The sequence below is a fragment of the Aegilops tauschii genome, chromosome 7, assembly GCF_002575655.3.
Source record: "Aegilops tauschii subsp. strangulata cultivar AL8/78 chromosome 7, Aet v6.0, whole genome shotgun sequence".
Classification (NCBI taxonomy): Eukaryota; Viridiplantae; Streptophyta; class Magnoliopsida; order Poales; family Poaceae; genus Aegilops; species Aegilops tauschii.
In genome coordinates, this window is record NC_053041.3 from 561,851,578 (window position 1) to 561,864,559 (window position 12,982).

Sequence of the window (12,982 nt, forward strand, 5' to 3'; positions counted from 1 at the left end):
GCTCTTTTGCCACATCCAAGCGCATGGTTCGGAGGCGGTGCCACCTCCGGCGGCGGGTGCAGCCCCGCCAACCCCCCTGACTTAGCGGTTCCGACCATCTTTGGCCTCCCCACCTGCGATCCCTGATTCGGCGGCTATGGGATTGCTCAGCTTCAGGCCAGGGAGAGATCCCCGCTCGGTTCGCCGGTGCTGGCAGCGATGGCGCCCGCGGGTGTTGTTTTCCTTCTTGAAGGCGCTGCCAAGGCTTTTAGCCGCGCCCCTCTTCGAGCTCAGGGAAAACCCTAGGTCCGGGTCACCCGGACCGGATAGTGACGGAGTCTCGGTGTTGTCTTCCTTCTTGAAGGCACTATCTTGCTCACTCATGGTGTCCTCGACTCGCACGGTGTTGGAGTTCTCGTTGGTTTGGCATCGTCGTTCTTGGCTCGGGTTTGGTAGGTTTAGCTGTGATGTCCCCTCTGTTTGGGCAGAGCATCCCTTGTCTCTCTGCTCCGGGCACCATGTTCACGCCTGTCTGCATTCGTGTCATGTGTTGTACCCCCTGTACTCGTTCTTCTTCTTCTATTAATGAAATGATACGCAAGCTTTGCGTATTCGCGAAAAATTGGTTCAGTTTCAAAGCCACAACCCACAGATTCAGGTATAATTGCTAATTGCTAATTGGACTAAGAAATAAGAATTGGCATGAGAGGAGAACTCCCAATTTCAGGAGTGAGGATTTAATTCTTATTTTTTTAGTCCAATTGAATGGGTCTATCGCTGCAGGCAGGAGCACAGTTTTCTCCTCATGCTATTAAGCAGGCTGCACTACAGTACAACAGACAAAAGTAAGTTAGTTTTAACACTTGTCTGCCTATTTAATTATAGTGAAATTAAAACTTGTTTGCAGCACATTGTGAATTATTTAGATATGAGAATTTGCAATTTTCTGTTTAAATTTGTAATGTGAGAATGTTTATAAATTTTGAATTTGCTACAGTGAACATTATCTATAAAGAATAGTACTCCTGTAATTTGTAAGGTTTATTGTCATTTTCTATTTTCTGTCCACTATATATCTTAGATTTTTCCACAATATGTTCAACAATTTGTACTTCTATATGTTGAACAATGCCAAGTTATGATCAATTTTGATGAATATAATATATTGTGCAATATCATTTATATAGTTTAGAACAAGTACAATATAATACTATAATCGGTTATACGCTCCAAAAAGGAAGGCTATAGGCTTCCCAAAAGAAATCCAAAATATGAATACAAAGTCTTTAATTTCTGGGCCCGCCCCTGGTCGTCGAAGTGGCCGGGGGCGCGGGGGCGAGGTGATGCTGGCGGCGACGTGTCGGGGGGGGGGGGGTGGAGGAGCTGCGACGGCCCGACGGCGAGGCGGTGATGGCGGAGACGTTGGAAGGTGGCGTGCTGCGGGGGAGGTATGTGGGTGCGGAAGGCTAGCGAGGGCACAGGAACTGGGCGGCGGTGGCAACGGGGTGGGGCGACCAGGTGCTGGCTATCGATGGAAGGAAGAGAATGGCCTATGTGCCATCGACTGTCGGGCCAGGGGAGGAGTAGGCGGGCGTCGCGCGCGTCCGCCTCGTGTCCGCGCTGATGCAAACGAGACCTGAATTTGGGCTGGGATGGGTCATCCGACGGACGAAAGGCGGACATGCGTCCGTTTAGATCAGCGCATTGGGCCGATTTTTCTATTTGTTTGTATACAGACGGACATGCGCGGACGAAATGGGCCGGCGCGTTGGAGTTGCTTTAAGTGAGTAAACAATTTAGTGGCCTGCGCGAGCAAGCAAGGGATACGTAGAAGGTGAAAAAGCAGTCGCTCAAGGGACAGGAATCCTCAAAAGAGCACAAAAGAACTGAAGATCTGCGTACGAACATCACCATCGAGCATGTTTGCATACCAGGGAAACTATGACGAGCACGCAAGGAACAAAAAAACCTCTTTATTCGTGCGAGCGCATGCATCTCTTCTCTTGTATCGACGGGAAACGATAGAGGAGAAGGTGAACATTTTACATGCGTACCTACCTACACCGTCGCCAGCCAGCAAGAGAGAGGAGAGGGAGGGAGGAGCGGGGCCGGCGCCGGCGCCGGCTAAGGATGGGTCTATCAGGCGCCGTGGAGTGGTGGGACGAGTGGCAGCTGCGCATTTTGGTGCTGGGCAGCCTCTTCGTCCAGTACATGCTCTTCTTCTCCTCCATGATGCGCAGGTGTGCTCTTCCATCCTGGCTCAGGCTCTTCATCTGGCTCGCATATCTGGGCGGAGATGCGCTGGCGATCTACGCCCTCGCCACCCTCTTCAACCGCCACAAGCAGCAGCAGGAGCGGCTCGCCGCCGGCCTGGAAGTGCTGTGGGCGCCTGTCCTCCTCATCCACCTCGGCGGGCAGCACATGATGACTGCCTACAGCATCGAAGACAACGAGCTGTGGATGCGGAACACCGTCACCGCGGTGTCCCAAGTCGTGGTCGCCCTCTACGTCTTCTGCAAGTCCTGGTCCGGCTCCGGCTCCGGCTCTGGCGGGGAGAAAAGGCTACTGCAAGCCGCGATCTTGTTGTTCGTCGTTGGGATCTTCAGATCCATCCAGAAGCCATTGGCTCTGAGGAACGCCAGTATCAGTAACATGGTCGACGCTTTCTCCAGGTCCACGAGAAAGGACCAAAGAATCACATTCTGCTGGAAAATGTTATGCGGTTGCACATGGGATTGGTATTTTGGTACAAACAAAACTAGAGAAGAAGCCGAAGAGAAGGACATCCCGCTTGAAGAATTTGTGCAAGAAGCAATCAAGAATTTACCAGAATTGGCCAGTGATCAAAAGCAAGCAGAAATCCTCGACAAATCATCATTGAACGTAAATTTCTACAGGTCACTAGTAGACATATCTCCCCCATACTCTAGTCGGATAAAAAACCTACATCTTTCAATGTGTCTTGATTACAAGAATGCAAATAAGATGTCGATAAACAATCTTAACCAGATGTTTGTCTACCTCTACACAAAACTATTTTTTATCACCGGTATGGATGTCTGCTGTCTGCGCCTCTGTCTTCCATTCCTGACCTTGGCTTCCGCCATCCTCTTCTCCACAAACCACAAATACAAGGACTACAACCAAACAGATGTCAAGGCAACTTCCATCTTATTTTGGTGTACCGCTCTGCTTGATTTCCTATCGGTCTTCCTCGGTACTCTCTTCGTCGTCGCACCATTAGCAGACAATGTGCCCCAGTATAACCTCTTGTCATTCTGTGCTCGTAAGAAGAGGCCCACTATTTTGATGAAGCTTGCCACACTTGTGTGGTGCAAAGACTATGTTAACATGCATTGTTATACACAACAAGCACTAAGATCATCCTTACTCCAGGTTACAGAGTTGATTCATGGATATATCAGGGATGGTTGGAAAGGATATATCCATGATGATGCCAGCTATAGGAGATTCAACAGCCGCAGAGGCCAGTGGGCGCTAAGGAATCGACGTCATCTGCGATGGAGCTTGAACATGTCATTCGATAGAAGCATCCTCATCTGGCACATCGCCACAGACCTCTGCTTTCACCACCAAAGCGCAACCCCTCTCGGCCAAGCCTGCGCCGTCCGAAGCAGGGTGATATCCAACTACATGGCTTACCTGCTCTTCCTTCGTCCAGAGATGCTTATGCCTGGGTCTAGGATCGGCACCTTCACCGTCGCATGTGAGGATGTCGAGCTCTTGCTAGGAGGCGAGCATGAGCTGGACGACGAAACAGCTCTCGCACAGGGAATTCTTTCATGGGCGCAGGCGCGACAGCCTCCCTTGTTAGACGACGCCAACATGGTAGGATCTCTGGTTCCCATGGCATGCAAGCTTGCGAAAGCGTTGATGGAGCTGCGCGAAGTGGAGAGATGGGAGGTGATCCAGGGGGTATGGGTGGAGATGCTATGCTACTCTGCCGGTAGGTGCAGGGGGTACTTGCACGCCAAGAACATGGGTGAAGGTATGGAGCCGCTCTCGCATGTCTGGTTCCTATTGTCAATCATGGGGATGGAGACATTCGCTGACAGGTTTCAGAAGCCGGAGCCTTCCGAAGGCCAAGATGACGGTGAAGGCAAAGCCCCTGAGAACAAGATCAATATATTTGTATAAGTTACTAAAATTTGTATTTTGTGTTCTGGACCATGTTTGAATGTTCTTCTTAGTCGCAGTCGCGGTGCATGCCTTATGTATGGTTTTGAAGGCTTTGATGTTTGATTTTAAATATGGTCACTTGACCAATCTGTCTCCATTAGTGCATAACAATCTTATCTATATCTCACTACCGGACTCGCCACCTATGCCGACGGCCCCGGGCTGTCGGCATAGGCCGTTTGCCGTCGGCTTAGATCTATGCCGACGGCGGCCGTCGGCATACCCCCGTCGGCATAGATCACGTCAGCGTAGTCTTGTCAGACCGTCGGTATAGTTTAGCCGTCGGCATAGGGGCCTATGCTGACGGCTTCCATACGGCCGTCGGCATAGTTTAGCCGTCGGTAGTGATTTTCACCTGACGGCAACGGACGCGGCCGTCAAAAGCGCTGACGAATCACGGGCCGCCGCGTGGCAGTGGTATGCCGACGGCCAAGCCGTCGGCATACCTCTGCCACGTGGCGGCCTCTGGTGACTCCTGGCAGCAGGGGTATGCCGAAGGCAAAGCCGTCGGCATATCCCTGCCACGTGGCGGCCGGGCACTAGGCAGCCCTGGGCATATCTATGCCGACGGCTTTGCCGTCGGCATAGATCTGTGCTGTTTTTTTTATTTTCCCTGTTTTCTCTGTTTCAATTCATTTTGACAGCATTTCAAACCAGAAAATATGGGATTATGCAGAAATATGACAGTTCATCATCTAAACATACTCAAGTTCATCATCATCATTTAAACATACTCAAGATCATCATCGGCGAAAGTTCATGAACATAAGTAGTGCAAGACATGGAACATCATCATCGTCATCTAAAGAAACTAACAAGTAGGAACATGAAAGGTATGGCACGACGACCACATGCACAGGTATCATCACCGACATCAAGCAAGACCGCCGCCGCCAAAACCACCACCGCCAAGACAACCTCCGCCAAAACCACCACTGCCAAGACCACCTCCGCCAAATAACCACCGCTAAGACCACCTCCGCCAAAACCGCCACCGCCAAGACCAGCACCACTCTGCCAGATCGGAGTGACTGGGGTCGACGAAGTAGGAGTCGAGCCACCGGTCCCCTACATGTTTGAGAGAAGATTCTAACGGTAAATATGATATGATAGTGTTGAATGAACAAGAACTAGTTTGTTAGTAGTTAGGCAAATGTACTAACTGGACTATCACTGCCTAGTGCCACCCATTCATCGAACGTGGGCACGTGTGGGGGTTCTCCCGCAGGTGGTGGTGGGGGTCCCATTTGTGGTGGATCCGTGCGGTTACTCCAAGATGCCAACATAGCCTGGATGTTAGTTAAACAAGCAAACTAGAAGGTCAGAAGGAATGAAAGTGCAAAAATTTAGCTTGGTTTTAAGAGGGCAAAACTAATCGTCATCATCTGACGGTTGTAATCATCGTTTGCCTTCACTCTTTGCAAGTACTCCCGCACCTCGAGATTCCTATGCTCGACAAAGGCCTTATATGCCTACATAATTTAGGTTGTTTCTCAGTGAGCAATGCTGAAAATAAACTGAGAATGTTAGAGAGAAAGAAGATAAAGGGGAAGTACTTACAGCATGCTGGCGGGCTAAGGGAGGCTGTGAATGCCCCGTACTCTCTAACAGGCTCGGGTTGGTAGCCCGAAGCCATGTGTACGAGACCGAAGGAGTGATCAAGCCATCGAAACACAGATACCAGCCATGGGACTTCCCCTGGATGGCCACCACCGCCGTGTCGTCGATCTGAGACTGGGCGACGTCAGGAACAGGAACATCCGGATGCAACCTCTGAAAGTGCTGAGTGTAAGACTCCAGGTGCTCCTCGGTCTTGCCGTAGTACTAGCTCTCGCCGTCCTTGCAATCACTCCACTCGCGGGCCAGCTTCCACGACTCAATGTAGGTTGTTTCTAAGTGAGCAATGCTGAAAATAAACTGAGAATGTTAGAGGGAAAGAAGATAAAGGGGAAGTACTTACAGCATGCTCGCGGGCTAAGGGAGGCTGCGAACGCCCCGTACTCTCTAACGGGCTCGGGTTGGTAGCCCGAAGCCATGTGTATGAGACCGAAGGAGTGATCAAGCCTTCAAAACACGGATACCGGCCATGGGACTTCCCTGGATGGCCACCACCACCGTGTCGTCGATCTGAGACCGGGCGACGTCAGGAACAGGAACATCCGGATGCAACCTCTGAAAGTGCCGAGTGTAAGACTCCAGGTGCTCCTCGGTCTTGCCGTAGTACTGGCTCTCGCCGTCCTTGCAATCACTCTGCTCGCGGGCCAGCTTCCACGACTTAATGTCTGAGAGTGGCCTCTTCAACTTATCCTCCTGCAACGTTAAACAGAAGTTAGCCATACATAAGAACATGATGGTAAAGAAGAAGAAAAATGTATCATGCATATAGATATACCTTCATGGCCTTGAAGCCCCAGTGGTTCCTGTTTCCTTGGCCGTGTGTCCCGTCTTTTCCACGGTTAGCCTGGGCCTTGCTGCTCTTGGTAGCAAACTCTGCATCATCGCCGAGCCACCTATCCACCAAACTCGCCCATCCGTCATCCTTTCCATAGCACCAACGAGGAATAACCTATGCAAATTTTGGAAGCATGACATGTGAGCACGAAACATATAATTGACTTCTTGAAACAATGAAAAGTCAGTAATAGCAAGTCGTTGCCTCTGTGCTTGAATTTTGGTCATCTTTTGATGAAGGTAGCTATGGTAGTACGGCGAGACGGCAACCCAGCGCACCTCGTACTACAACTGACGAGCTTTCTTCTTCGCAGCCGCCAGCAAGACCACGTCGGCTCTGGCCTTGTGCTCGTCAAGAACTCGAGTTGCTGCAATCATGCATAAAACCATAAGCAAACAAGGCATGAGTTGAGTGATTCAATGATAAACTATGAACGAAACTGAAGACAGGTGATTCAAAAGAGAACTTACCCAAAATTTGGTGATCACGGCCTTAGCGGCCGTCCCGTACTCCGCGTGGCTCTAAGCCTCGTAGTGGGCCCAGCTCATGGCCAAGACCCGTAGCTGCGGGTCCCTGTCTGGCTGCGGGCAGAATAGGCCCGGCCAAAACTCCTTCAATAGGACAGTGATAAGGCCGTTCGGTTTACGGCCCTTTCCGTGAAGGATCCAGTTCCTGCAAAAGAATCAAAGGATTGCCATGTGTACAATAAGAAAATGTTGTCATGTGTTGAAAATATGATTGAGAGGCACTTACTCTGTCCCCGCAGGTTCAATGAGCCACTTGTGTGCCTCGATAGAAGGTTGTGTAGGTACTCCGGCAGTACCACGCAGCCACCCCTTCGGAGCACTAGGTGGCAAGTCACCCCACAACTCGGGGTCAACCTCCCCTCCACCACCCTCCTCGCCCTCCTCCTCACCCTCCTCCTCGCCCTCCTCCACCTCGCCATCAGGAACATACTCCTCCTCCTCAGACTTAGAAGGTGCCTCAGTATAGGAGGGCATCGAAGAAGACCCTCCTATTTCGGACACGGCCCAGAGATTTTTGCCCCGGGTGCCTCTCCCCCCACCTCCTCCTCCTCTAGGGGCTCTCCCTCCACCCTCTCCTCCTCTAGGGTCTCCTCCCCCGACCCCTCCACCTCCCTGTGAGGTGCCATCCTCACGTAGTCGGGAGGGAACCTTGTGGGCTCGTCCACTCCGAGTAAGTCCTTTGAATTTACTGAGGAAACTTGCGCCGCTGGACTTGCCCATGATTAGCAAACCTGCATTGAGAAGAGAATAAACAATTAGTAAGGATATCAAATAAACAAGCATACAGGAAAGAACATTAATAACAGAAGAGCACATTAAGCATACAGGAAAGAACATTAATAACAGAAGAGCACATTAAGCATACTATTGTAATGATCATTAAAAGAACTTACATTTTCTAGAACCCATATGAATCATCACTATTGTAATCTATTTGTTGACTGGTCTCATCATCACTATCATGCATATCTTCTTCGTTGTCTGACGGAGGTGGAGGCTCTTCCTCATCGTCAATGTCTTCATTTAACTTTTCAAGCATAATTATGTCTCTTTGATTCACAACTGCCTCACCATCAATCCGTGCATCGTCGTCGTTTGGGTCCAGGTCAACATAACCCAAGTCATCATCATCCTTGTTTCGGACCACGTCATCATGTTCCTCTTGAAAGAACACTCCCTCATATGTCATGGGGTTTATGTTGTAGTAATCATCATCGTTCGGGTCCGGTAGCTTACCATGTGGCGACACCTTGAACACAACTTCCCAACCCTTTAGGTACTCTTTCTGGCATGGGTAAGGCAGATAATATACTTGTGTGGCCTGGGTAGCGGCGATAAAGAGATCAGCTCCGGCATAGACGGTTGATGGTTTAACTTCAACTAAACCAACAAAAGGCGTATGTCTCACCCGTTTTGGGGTCGAACCATCGACATTTGAACACAGTGAGACTTAGGTGTTCGCGGCCACGTTTGAATGTAAGCTCGTATATTTTTCCCACCCTTCCATAGTAATCTACTTTATTATCTCCTTCGGTGAAGACTCCGGTATTTATAGTTTTGGGATCATGCCGACTATTCTGGTGCTCCTCTGTATGGAAACGATACCCATTCACATCATACTTTTCGCATGTCATGATGGCAGGGTCAAAACCCATGGAAACCCATCTCAATTCTTCATGCATTTATTCGTTCGGATCATTTCCCTACAAGTTTAATTGAAATTATAGGGTGCATGAGTTTAATTGGAATTGTACGGTGAAATAGGTAATAGGTAAGTGTGAAAATTTACTTTCTCCATGAACCACGCAACAAAAATTTTCCTTCCATCAGCACCCTTTCGGAGAAGAGCAAGTGCCTCCACTTTAGTAGGAGGCAGCATTCCCGTCCACTCTTCATCAACGAATCGACTACAATAAGAAAAGCGGTATAAGAACTAGGCAAAGTGAACATAATGAATTGACTAAAAGAATGGTGCAAAGGTATTACCTCATCCACTCGTCCTCAACTTCCTTGATGTTGTGCAAGATATAGAACATGACATCCTCCCACTCATCTCGTGGCATGATATAAGGTGTCGAGCATCCAGCCCTGCCACCTTGCCCGATGAATAGAGGTAGCTTGGGTTTATACTTGGGTTCTTCTGTATTGTCTCGAGACACCTTATTGTGCAGCGTGGGAACATGGTCCGGATAGTACGCTGTCCTGAGGTCTGCCACCTCCTCTAGGACAACTGCCTCAGCTATGGAAGCTTCAATCTTAGCTTTGTTTCCACATTTCTGTCTCAGATGCTTGTTCTGTCTCTCAGGGCCGTACTGCCAACGATTCTGCACAGGCCCCCCCAACAATACCTCATTTGCGAGGTGCAAAGTGAGATGTGTCATCGGAGTAAAGAAGCCTGGCGGGAAGATCTTCTCTAGCTTGCATATCAACTCCGGCGCCTTCTTATGCATTTCTTTTATCATCTCAGGACATACTTCTTTAGCACAAAGCGTGCAGAAGAAATGGCTTAACTCCGCAAGCACACGCCAGAGACGCTCGGGAACATAGCCCCGAACCATCACCGGCATAATCTGCTCAAGCCATACATGATAGTCATGACTCTTGAGCCCGGTCACTTTGCCCGTTGAAAGATTGACCCCCTTACTTATATTCGACGCATAACCATCAGTGAACTTCACGAAGTGTTTCAGCCACTTGAATGCCTCCATCTTATGATCCTTTTTAAGTACGAAGTCAGCATCTGGCTTGAACCAAGATTTTTGACTGCCTGTGGGAGGCTGCATGTGTAGACGTGGTCTATCACAAATATTCTGTTGATCGACTCTAGCATTAACATTATCCTTTGTCTTATCAGGAATGTTGAGGATCGTGCGAAAAAGGGACTCTGCGACATTCTTTTCGGTGTGCATCACGTCGCTGTTGTATGGAAGTTTGAGGTCCTTAAAATAGGGAAGCTGCATGAAGGGGGTAATGTGAGTCCACTTGTGCGTCTCACCATATCCTTCAAAACATTTTTTTCCCTTTACCTTTTCCTTTGCCCTCGCCCTCGTCTTCGCCTGTGGCTTTGCCTTTGCCTTTGCCTTTGCCTTTCCCTTCGCCGGCAGGCTTAAGAGCTTTCAGCTGAGCAAGCACATCCGCACTAGAAAACGTTGGAATCTCGTTTACTTCATGGACAACTTTGCCTTTTGTGAAGTTCTTCTTGTCTTCCCTATCATGATGGTCTGGAGGGAGGAACTGTCAATGCAGGTCAAAGGCAACATACTTGCCACCCTTCTTCAGCCAAATGAAAATCAAGGCCTGCATGCACACTGGGCAAGGCATCTTCCCACTTGTACACCATCCGCAGAACAGGGCATAGCCGGGAAAGTCATGCATGCAATACTGTAGCCAAAGTTTGATCAAGAAATTTTTCTGCAGATGCTGGTCGTATGTCAACCTCGGGAAGTACCAAGAATGGTGCAAATCATCCACCAACGGGTGCATAAACACACTCAAATTCTTCCCCGGATATTCAGGCCCTGGAATTATAAGCGACAGGAACATGGTCTTGCGTTGCATTATGGCGCCGGGAGGGAGATTGAGCGGAATAACAAATACGAGCCAGCAGCTGTATGGATTAGACGACATACCATATGGATTGAACCCATCACCTGATATAGCAATTCTGACATTCCCAGCCTCGACTGCTTCCTCCGGGTACTCTATATCGAATGAATTCCATGCTTCACCTTCTGATGGATTTACAAATTTTTTTGGATTGTACCTTTTCCCTTCCTTGTGCCACTTGATCATTTTGGCAGACTCCTCGGTGATGAAAAGGCGCTGCAGTCTTTTTATAAAATCAAGATACCGAAGAACCTTCACAGGGATTTTTAGCTGCTTCTCTGACCCTGCTCATCGACCACCTCAATATACCGAGAGGAACCGCACATCCTACAGTAGTTGTCATCCGCATACTCATGCCTAAACAAAAGGCAATTCTTTGGACAAACATATATTTTCTCATAATCCATGGAGAGCGCCTTCATGATTTTCTTTGTAGCGTACATGGTTTTAGGCAGTTCATGGCCCTCAGGCAGGCTGTTAGCCCATACACCCAGAAATGCTTCGAAGCAACCTCTGCTACAGCCGTACTCAGCCTTGACAGCCATCAGTTGCGAGATGGCATCCAACACAGACAGCTTGGCACCCTCATAAAGAGGTTTCTTTGACGAGGCCAAGGTATCCAGGAAGGCCTTTGCGGTTTCCTCCGTCTCCTCCGGTTCATTTGCTGAATGTGACGGAGGTGTCGGCTGTGCAGCAAAGACATCATCCAGAATGTCTCTAACCCCATCGTCCTCATAACCAGCGACGCATTGTCGTATCACCTCCTCTCTACCACGGTCCTGCTGGGCAAAGTTTATCGGCATATTAAAGTTGGGCATAAATCCATGCGTGCGAAGGTGCTTAGTCATCTCACTCTTATCTCTGCGCATACATCTCTTACATTTGGCACACGGGCATTCTGGCACCATCCTCATTGGACTATGGAATATCTCTTTCAAAAACACATCGGTTTTCTCGACGCACTCTGTTGTTACTTGATTCCGACGGAAAAACCCACTATACATCCACTGATTATCTGCCATCTCTGCTTTATTGGAAGCCACACAACAAAATTAAGGATTCATTTAAATTACTCACATCAATATTTTATTTTTTTACAGGGTTGACGAGAAATGACATTTAATCCACCTACATCTCTAATAGGTAAAGATGGGTCCTATTCCCACTCGAGAATGTGTAGATTGAGTACGTTGTCCATGCTCTACCCCATTCAGAGACAAAATTTCGGCAGCACCTTCCCGCTGTTCTCCAAATACACGTCTCGGCAAAATGCCGAGAGAATGTGCATCCGGAGAACAACAGGGAGGTGCCGCCGAAATCCTGTCTCGGAACGGGGTAGAGCATGAACAACGTACCCAATCTAGACATCCTCGGGCTGTCCGTGGAAAGCGCTGGACAATCCTAAAGAGCTGCGGTGATAAATATGCAATTGAATGCATATTTATCGATGCAACCCTTTCGGACGGGAGACGCGTAGGTTACGCGACTTGATGTGAAAATGAAATCTAGTGACATGATTAAAAGAACGTATGAGGTGATGGATTTGTAGCTCACCCTCGGATGTAGATGATGTAGTCGATCAGCGAAGGGACAATCGAAGACCAAGAGCTCCAACGTCAACGATCACTCCACCGGAGGCAACACCAGAAATCCTCTAAATTCCACCAAATGAAAAAAATTAGGTCATCACATCACATATAAAGCATCATCAGACATCACATCATATCACAAACTTTTTTTAGCAAGATCAACATGATGAAGTAACCACTCATCATATCCAAATTTTAACTTTTGTCTATCTATCTTCACAAAAAGTGTACTCTTCCCTCTCATCTCATCTTCACAATACATATATCTATAACATTGAGTATGTATCTAAAAACGTAGTAAAACTACACAAATATCCATTCATCTAACATCTATCTATCTCACATTGTGCACTTAATTTTTTTTCACATTTATACTCTCTTCCATTTCATTCATCTATCTAACATCCATCTATCTAATCATCTATTACTATATATATGCATTCATCTACAACATTAGTACACAAAAAATGTAAAAATAGATTGTTCTTACCTACGGATGAGGCAGCGGTTGGGCAGGGGATGGTGAGGGGGTTCAGGTCGGGGCAGGGGATGACCACCAGAGCAGCATGGGGTGGTCGCCGGAGCAGAGGGGGCCGGCCAGGCTAGGGCGTGGGACGGCCGGGGCGGCG

The 12,982-nt window shown here is 48.5% G+C and overlaps 2 protein-coding genes across 2 annotated transcripts; one reads left to right on the top strand and one right to left on the bottom strand.

Moving 5' to 3' along the window:
• Window positions 1-2,006: 2,006 nt before the first annotated feature.
• On the top strand, window positions 2,007-4,166 carry LOC123495091 (uncharacterized). Its single transcript, XM_045231861.1, has one exon. It carries the CDS (start codon window positions 2,026-2,028, stop codon window positions 4,135-4,137), a length of 2,112 nt encoding a protein of 703 aa, XP_045087796.1. The 5' UTR covers window positions 2,007-2,025; the 3' UTR covers window positions 4,138-4,166.
• Window positions 4,167-8,056: 3,890 nt separating this feature from the next.
• Window positions 8,057-11,786, bottom strand: LOC141027393 (uncharacterized). The gene is made up of 5 exons (XM_073504402.1): window positions 11,074-11,786; window positions 10,756-10,987; window positions 9,145-10,250; window positions 8,948-9,065; window positions 8,057-8,443 (listed from the first exon to the last, which is right to left on the bottom strand). The coding sequence occupies exons 1-5, from the start codon at window positions 11,784-11,786 to the stop codon at window positions 8,057-8,059; spliced, it is 2,556 nt and encodes an 851-aa protein (XP_073360503.1).
• Between the last annotated feature and the right edge of the window lie 1,196 nt (window positions 11,787-12,982).